The sequence below is a fragment of the Euphorbia lathyris genome, chromosome 3, assembly GCF_963576675.1.
Source record: "Euphorbia lathyris chromosome 3, ddEupLath1.1, whole genome shotgun sequence".
Lineage (NCBI taxonomy): Eukaryota > Viridiplantae > Streptophyta > Magnoliopsida > Malpighiales > Euphorbiaceae > Euphorbia > Euphorbia lathyris.
The window spans coordinates 103,671,140-103,680,738 of record NC_088912.1 but is presented as its reverse complement, the minus strand read 5'-3'; the positions used below and the strand labels follow the sequence as shown (position 1 = coordinate 103,680,738).

At 33.0% G+C, this 9,599-nt stretch overlaps 1 protein-coding gene across 1 annotated transcript; it reads right to left on the bottom strand.

Annotated features, from left to right (window-relative positions):
• Positions 1-5,531: 5,531 nt before the first annotated feature.
• LOC136221646 (LRR receptor-like serine/threonine-protein kinase FLS2) lies at positions 5,532-7,752 on the bottom strand. Its single transcript, XM_066009054.1, has one exon. The coding sequence runs from the start codon at positions 7,526-7,528 to the stop codon at positions 5,756-5,758; it is 1,773 nt and encodes a 590-aa protein (XP_065865126.1). The 5' UTR covers positions 7,529-7,752; the 3' UTR covers positions 5,532-5,755.
• Positions 7,753-9,599: the final 1,847 nt, after the last annotated feature.

Sequence of the window (9,599 nt, the reverse complement as noted above, 5' to 3'; positions counted from 1 at the left end):
ATTCACACTTTGGTACCTAGATTACATTTTGTTTCAAAAATATACCTGAACTAACGATGACCGGACAATTTAATGTATTTTACCGGTCAAAAACAAAGTAGAGCTTACTTTGTCAAAGTTCATCACCATCCAATGGTGGAAAAAACAAAGTAATGCTTACTTTGTTAAAAACAAAGTAAGCATAGCCTAACCCATAGTTAGTGGTATTCTCTAGCGTGTTAATTTTTAACGAGTTTTTATACATAAACTTGGCCCAAAATACGTCCTTGTACTTGATTTTCGGGTTAATTTGAATAAAATCATACGTGTTAGTTGACATATAGTCCATTTTAGTTAGTTGGCATCTAGTTGGTGGTATTCTCTAATGTGTTAATTTAGGTAAATTACACCAATGGTACCTGAACTTTATCTTATTCACACTTTGATACCTAGATTACATTTTGTCTTAAAAATATATCTGAACTAACGATGACCGTACAATTTAATGTATTTTACCGGTTAATGACCGGTCAACGTGAGTTTCATATGTTAATTACATCAATGATACCTGAACTTTACCTTAATTCATATTTTGGTACCTGAATTTTATTTTATCCTAAAAACATAACTCAGGTAAAGGTGACTGAAAAATTTAGTTCATTTGATCGGTTTGTGACCGGATAACATGAATTTGATCATTTTAAACTAAGCATTGGGACTCACTATACACTCCATAAACATAAAATTATAATATTGTCATTTAATATATATATAGAGAGATAGAGAAAGAGACAACTAAATAGTAGTATTGTAATATTATGTTAATTGAGTGTCTCAATTTTTAATTTAAAATGGTCAAACTCGCATTGACCGATCACTAATCGGTCAAATGTACTAAAAAATTAGGTCATCTTTACTTGATGTGTATTTTTAGAGAAAATGAAATCTAGGTACCAAAGTGTGAATTAGGATAAAGTTCGGGTACCATCAGTGTAATTTACTCATCAAACTCGTATTGAAGGCCACTGACCGGTAAAATATATTAAATTGTCTGGTCATCGTTACTTTAAGTATATTTTTGAGAGAAAATATAATCTAAGTATCAAAGTGTAAACTAGAATAAAATTCAGGTATCATTAATGTAATTTACTCGTGTTAATTTTTGATGTCGGAAATGAGCTCTTACTATATTGACATCAAATACGAAGTTTAATAATTTTATTAAAAAGTAACCAAAAAGAATAACTTTATTAAAAAAGTTCAAGTTGAAGGACTTTTGATGTGAAGGACAATTATACTCCAAATGATGATAGATATTGCTGTCTTCTGTCTCCATTTTGCAGGACAATACATTACATTACTCTATGAAATGTTGCATGAATTTGATATATATGCCACAGCTTTTGCTTTATCACTCTATTGCCATTCATTTGAATTTCAAAATGTTGGGCTTTTTTAGAGACTAATAGATAGGCCCAACTGAAGTGATGGGCCCAACTGCAGCGATCCAATTGGGTAATTAGGGTTTTTGGACGGTTAGGGTTTCAGACGGTTAGGGTTTCTTGAGGGTACTGGATTCTCTTTCGGATAGGCCCTGAAAGGAGAAGGAAGGCTGGAATGGCAACAGACGTCTATTATTGAATTCACCCGACCCGAGAGTACCCATTTTTTTTGGGAACATCCAGTGCCAAAGTCACTGAATGGGTAACCTAAAAGGGACTATGGAATGTACTTTATTGGGTTACGGGCGGACATTTTACCAGAGGTTTCTATTGTATCAACTACCCTTGTGTAATTCCTGTTGAAGCATATACTCAGGGATGGTTGCAGGGCGGACGCTTTCAAAGCGGACTCCACATAACAGAAATTGTACATGCATAGGAATTTAATAAACTAATGGAATCTTGGCTATTAACTTTTTTTTTCTTTTTAATTATGAATAACGAAAAAGAATAAAAAAAGAAAAAAAAATCGATCCTTCGAGTATTCAAAATTTCATGAGAAAAAATAAAAGTAAGAGAAGTATATATAATAAATGTCTGTAATCCGCATCTCTTTCATTATAGTAAAATATCCTGGCTTGGTAGTGCCTCCAGACGTCATTCATATTGAGTGGCGAACTGGGTAAACAATTCTTGTGTGATTGCTTGTTTTTTCGTTTATCGTAATCGTATTTATTCCTAACAAAAGACTAAGGATCCGTTTCAGGTACCTATTGTTTGATGTTGGAAAAATGTGATTTTCCAAAAAACGGGATCACTGGTTTTGTAAAATCTACTTTTCAGCTATAAAAGACAAACAAAAGTTCTCTAACCAAACATATAAAACTCTAATTTTTAAAGTGGAAAGGCAAACACGAGGAGAAAACTTAGCAATAAAACATCCGTATACAATTGGATTTTTACCCAGAATAATGCTCCAAAGGAAATTTATCCCGGTTAAACATTATTTCCCGAATAATACTAACTGAATTATGGCAAAGCCAGGTGAAGGTTCATCCGACTTTAAAATTGTAAAAAAGTCGAACAAAATTTGTTGGACTTGTTTATGGGACCGTGTAATCCAAGCATTAAGCTTGTGTTACACTTCTCTATCAGAAAATGAGATGAACTTCATCCGACTTTCCATTGCAAGGAAGTCGGATGAATTCATCCGACTTCCTTCTATTATTATTATTATTATCATTATTTATTATTGATAAGTTAAAAGGTTCAAAGTACAAATAAGAAAAAGAAATATTTGGGTTGTTTGTTTCTTTACAATTTTCATTTCACATTAGTTTTAGGTAGGAATAACAACAAATACTGTATCCGCGAATATTTGCCATTATCTGACCCTAACGAGACTACCCGTACTCTGTATAAAAGGGTATGAGATCAAAACTATTACCCGTGACGGGTATGAGGTACCCATTACCCGTCATAAATCTTTTTTATATTGAAAAATATTATTGCCTTTTAGATGTAAGATGTGAGATTCAAATCTGTACTTTTTGTTCTTCAACCGTTGAATGATACCATTAAGCTGTTGATTAAGGTTTAATTTGTTCAATTTTTTTTTGAAAAAAAATTGTTCAAATTTTAGATAACTGATTTATTAAATTTATATTTTGTTAAATTTGTAATATTTTTTATTTTATATATTGATTCTTAACGGGTAAGGGTAATCCAGATTAAATGGGACGGGTATAAGATGCAAAAAGTATACCCATTAGAGTAATGAGAAGAATGAATAATTACAAAATAAATAGATAAGAGTTTGGAATTGACACTATCCGTGGGTACCCTACCCGTTGTCATCTCTAATTTTAGGCAGTCAATCTATTAGAAAGTAGAATTACCAATTTTTACACAAATTTGTACGAGTGAGAGAGAAATAGAGAGTAAGGATATGGATATCTGTCCTTAAACCTTTAAAAAAAAATAAATACTCTATCTGTTTCATAATACATGTCTTTTAATGTTAAGATACAAGAATTAAGAAAAACAATTAATTTTAACTAAAAGATTTTGTTACCTTTGTATTAATTGCATCCACTAATATTTTTTATTTATTTCCAAAGTGAAAAGACAGCTTAAATTGGGATATATTTGGTAAAAATCAATTAATATGCATGGATTGAATCAAAATAACATGCATTATGGAAAAAAAATCTCTAGAAAGATATCTAGTGTGTAACTAAAGCTTAATTATTAGTTCGCTGGTCTGCCCAAATCCGTTTCTCATAAGTTGGGCCTGAGTATGTATATTGGAGAAAGCAGTCGCGTTCACATGGACCCTGATGACCACGTAAATTTGGTCATTCACCGTTAGATCTAGGCGGATTAAATTTTTAATCCGCCTAGATCTAACGGTGAATGACCAAATTTACGTGGTCATCAGGGTCCATGTGAACGCAACTAGATTGGAAAGGGAAAATTACACAGAAATTCATCTTTTAAAAACTATTTACAACTATATCAAATCATAATTTTGGATTATGTCAAACTAGTAAAATCAGTACTTTTAATATATTTTAAGGATTAGAATTTATAAATTACAAGTCTAGAATATATTTTCTACGGTTTATGATTTATGAATTGGAGTCTAGAATTTTTAAATTATGGTGTAAAATCATAATATATAGAGAATAATGACATATTAAGAATTAAGTTTGATAATATGACTTAATTATAATTTTGTACTTAATTATGATATTCATGTATTTAACCCGATTGAAAGTTGGTTCGGTTAAGTGTGGACACATTGATATATATAGAATGGACTAGGCTTGCGATTTGTTTTAAAAGCTCGAATTCAAACCGCCATTATATTATATACATTTTGTATATTTCTTTAGTACCTCTATTTTATTTTTATTACTTTCTTAAATATTTTTGTTACATAAAATCATCTTTGTTGATTTTTATTGAATAAATTAACTAAAATTATATTTTATTGTATTTTTATTATTCATTTTATAGTTTAATATAATTTTTAATTATTTTTTATATATTAGTTGGGCAGACTGGGCTTAGAAATCAGTTTTCTTACCTTGACCCAGTCCGGCCAGAGCCAGCTTTAGATATAATGTAGTATGGATTGGACTTGGACAAGTTGGTTTAGTGTAAAATCCGATTAGGCCCAGTCTATTCTATGAACATGTCTAGATTCAGGAATTTTCACATGCACCTTAATGAGCAAGTGAATTTGCTCATTCACCGTTAGATCTAGGCTTATTAAATCTAAGCCTCAGGATGTTTTGAGTCTCCACCTTAGGATTCTAATAAGCTTAGATCTAATGGTGAATGAGCAAATTCTACATGCTCATTAAAGTGCATGTGATCAAGACTGGTCTAGATTACATCGAGCATATAAAAGTCGGAGGAACTTCGTCCCACTTCTTTAGTCCGTCAAATTCCATCTGACTTCACATTAGTAAAGTTAGCACTATCTGAGGAATAAGGGATAAGGTGTAAACGTTTACCGCCAGAAGCAATTTTAATCTTAACATCTAAAATAGTGCAATTTTATCCTTAACGTTGGCACCCAAGTGCAATTTTACCCCTAACATTAACAAGTTGGGTCAATTTCAGACATCATTATAAAACACGGATATTTTATTCATTATTTTACACCAATTGCATATCAGTTTGTTTTAAAAAAAAAATCATATTTTCTATGATTTATTAATAGAATTGGAGATTAATATTTATAAATTCGGTGAAATATTTTGAATTTTTTGTCCAACTCGTACAAAAGACAATATATTTTTTATTTTTATTTTTAATTTTTTTTCACATCTAATCATATATTTATGATATGTTACTAATAAGTGATAAAATGACTCGTATGTGGGAAATGTAGATGACAAAGTTTATGTCCGAGAAGACAGTTTGATAAATTATTTTTTAAATTGACTCAACTTGACAACGTTAGAGTTAAAATTGTTCCTGGCTGCCAACATTAGGGATACAATTGCACTATTTTAAACGTTATAGGTAAAATTGCTCCCGTAAACATTAGGGCCGGGCCATTTGAAAGGAATAATGCATTATTTTGAACAAAAATCCTGTAAAATTTATCACCAAATTAAAATTAATGTGTTTTTTTTTTCAATAATCAAAAGTATTATTGAAAACAACTACAGAAAATATTAAAAAAAAAAACAAAAAATTCAATATTAGACTACTTTAACTGTTGCAGAAAACATAAACTGTTGCTTCTTCTTCTTATCGAATCAACACAATGAAATATTGATATTCAACTTAATGTCTCTGAATCAATCAATATTGATTCACTGGCCCGTTTTTCCTCTACACGGCGGGAGAGGTTTCCCGCAAAGACATTGATTATGAGCATAAGTACTTGCAGGAAAAATATTATAAGGCCTTTTCTGAGGAATTTCTCCACAAAGTCTATTAGCTCTGAAATTAGCATGTCTCAGATTCTTAATCCCAAACAAGCTGATTGGGATTGATCCTGTGAGACTATTAATCGAAAGATCAAGCCATCGAAGCTCCGAAAGAACCCCCAAACCTCCTGGAATGTTTCCCCCAATTTGATTCCGCGAAATATCAAACATTTCAAGTCCAATCATGTTTGAAATTGACTCAGGAATGTGACCTGTAATGCTGTTTCCCCCAATTCTGAACACTTTCAGGTTCAACCCTTCTGCGAAATCAGGAATTGTTCCGGTGATCCGGTTGCTGGAGACGTCGAAAACCTCCAAGAAACTGCTTGTTCTGTTGTTTATGATGCTTGAAAGTGACCCAGTAAGGTAATTTGACTGAATCTGAAGAGAAGAGAGTGATTCAGGGAGACGAATATCGAGCAGATCAAACTTCAACTGATTCCCAGAAAGCTTTAGTCTTTGTAAACTTGACAAATTGACGAAAAACCCCCGAATTCCGCCGGAGATTACGTTGTCCGAAAGGTCAATTGAGGTCAAAGAACCTGCTTTCAAAAACCTTGGAAGTGTTCCTGTGATTTTACAGCCTGCTAAATGAACATCTGAGAGCTCCTTATTGATGATCCAATCAGGAACTTTTCCTAAACTCAGATTATTGTAAGATAAATCAATTGATAACAGAGAAGGAAAAGGTCTCCTTTGATTCATAAGAACAGGTAAAGGACCTGTAATTAAGTTCCTAGACAAGTTAAGATACCAAAGATTCTGTAAACCTGAGATAGATTCAGGAATCTGACCAGAAAACCTGTTAGAACTCAATGAAAGATGAGTTAGGGTTTTCAAATCCCCAATTTGATTTGGGATTTTTCCTGATAACCCATTATGATCTAAAGCCAAATCCTGAAGTTTGGTCAATTTGAACATTGAATTAGGCAAAACCCCTGTAAATTGGTTATCAGAAAGATCAATAAAGGTAAGATTTTGAAAATTCCCCCAAATCTCAGGAATTACCCCAGAGATCAGATTGAAACTAAGTTCAAGAGCTTGTAAACTTACCAGGTTTTTGAAATTGACTGGAATTGAACCTGTAAACACATTTCTACTCAACCCTAGAATCTCTAGATTCCTTAAATCCCCCAAATTAGATGGAATTTCCCCTCCAAGAATGTTTCCACTAAGTGATAAAATGTTGAGATTCCTTAAATTCCCCAAATTTGAAGGAACATTTCCATGGAGAGAATTATCCTCTAAAATAAGTTGAGTTAAGTGAATTAAATTAGGCAAAGTTTCAGGAATTTGACCTGTAATATGCTTCATACCACTTATAGCTAAAACCTCTAAAAACTCCAAACTCCCCAAAGATAAAGATAAAACCCCTTTCATGTACCTACTAGGGTCTCTTTCAGACCCTTGTAAAACCAAATGGGTAACTCTCCCTGTTGCCACATTGCATTGCACACCTTCCCAATCTCCGCCGCAACAATTTTCGCCTCTCCACGAGCTTAGAATCTCCGTCGTGTCCCTCAAAATCTTCGCTTTGAACCCGAGAAGCGCTGCCCGGTCCCCGGCCGAGCACCCCGGAGGAGCCTCAGGCTGAGCTAGAGATAGTGGGAGGGCACAAAATAGAAAAATATTCAAAACCCAGATAGGAATTGGCATTTTGAGAAATGGGTAGTGGTTAGATTTGGGAAATGGATTAAAAAAAATAATGTTTTATGGATCTGATCTGAGGGACATGTTTGAAATAGGGAATAAAGTTAGGAGGAGGGAGGAAAAAAAAAGGTATTTATATTTTCTTTCTTCACGTAGAAAGGAAGGTATAATGATGAAAAAAATAATAAAAAAAGGGTTTTTTTGAAATTTTTTGGAAGTAAGTGGGTAAGAAAAAATGGAGGATGTGAGGGTTATTTTATAGTAAGGTTTTGAGAAATTAGGGGTTTAAAGAGATTCACATGGAGAATTGTGACCGTTGGATGAATCACGAGGGTGAAATTGATAATTGAACGTTGGAGCGCACTTTTATTTGAAAATGTGGGGAACTTTTTCAAATCAAATCAAGCTAGGTGACAATTCATGTTTAGTGAAATTCTACTATACTCTCGATAATAGATCCGCACAGTCGTGATCACATGAGCATGTAGAATTTGCTCATTCACTGTTAGATCTAGGGCTTATTAGAATTCTAAGGTGGAGATTCAAAGAAAGGTGGAGATTCAAAGCATTCAATAAGCTTATATCTAACGGTGAATGAGTAATTGACTTGCTCATTAAGGTACATGTGAAAATTACTGCAGATCAGCATATCTGAATTTGTCCATAAAAATATATGGGTTAATGTGCAAAAATACCCATAACATTTTAGGATAGGAGCAATTTTACCCCTAACGTCTAAAATGATGCAATTTTATCCCAAACGTTGGAAGCCAAGAGCAATTTTACCCCTAACATTAATAAATTGGGTCAATTTGAGAAATAATTCATCAAACTGTCTTCTCGGTCATGAATCTTGTTATCTACACTTCATACGTGTGTCATTTTATCAGTAACAAATGACAAACATTCGTTGGGATGTGAAAAAAATAAAAAAATATACTATCTTTTTTGTACAGATTAGACAAAAAAAATTCAAAAAATCCACCGAATTTATAAATATTAATTTCAAATTCTATTATTAAATTATAAAAAAACATGAAAAAAAGATTTAGAACGAATTCTTATGCAATTGGTGCAGAATAATGAATAAAAATATCTGTGTTTTATAATAGTGTATGAAATTGACCTAATTTATCAACGTTAGGGGTAAAATTATTTTTGGCTTCCAACGTTAGGGGTAAAATTGCACAATTTTAGACGTTAAGGTAAAATTGCTCTTGGCCCAAAACGTTAGGGGTATTTTTGCACCTTAACCCAAAATAGATTGATTCTCTCTGAACTTTGTTAATGTCTCATCAGCTCACTAAACTTGTTTATTTCGTATCACCAGCTTCCTAAATTTGTCCATAAAAATAGATTACCTCCCTTAACTTTGCCAGTGTCTCACTAGCTCCCTAAACTTGCTTATTTAGACATTGCTTGGATTGAGGTTAGTGGAGGTTAAGTAAAGGGAGATTATTTGTGTAACCTTGCTTGTGAAGGAGTTTAAATGGAGGTTATTTTTCTAACCTTGCTTAACCTTGATTGGGAAGGAGTTTAAGTTTATATGAGGGTTAAATGGAGGTTCAAAAACCTCCAATTTCAGTCCCACCAAATTGGTGGGATCTGGAGGTTCTCTAATCTCCCCTCCCTTCCCTTCCCCTCCCTTCCCTTTCCCTCCCTTTAATTAACCTCCCCTCCCTTCCCTTCCCCTCCCTTAACCTTACGAAACTTTCATCCAAGCAGACCCTTAGTAGGCTGAAAGGTAGGAGAAAAGAAAAAATTACCTCTCGAATGGACGAATATGTGTTTTTAGAATTTAAGTTTAATAAGTTTTTGTATTTAGTAGTTAGAATAAGCAAGTTTATGGAGCTGGTGAGATACTTGTAAAGTTCAGGAAGCTAATCTATTTTTATGGACAAGTTTAGGGAGCTGGTGATACGAAATAAGCAAGTTTAGGAAGCTAATCAGACACTAACAAAGTTCAGGAAGGTAGTGATGTATTAGGCCATTAAATAATATAGGGATAAAGTGCAAAAATACCCCTAATGTTCACACTCAAGAGCAATTTTACCCTTAACGTCTAAAATGATGCAAT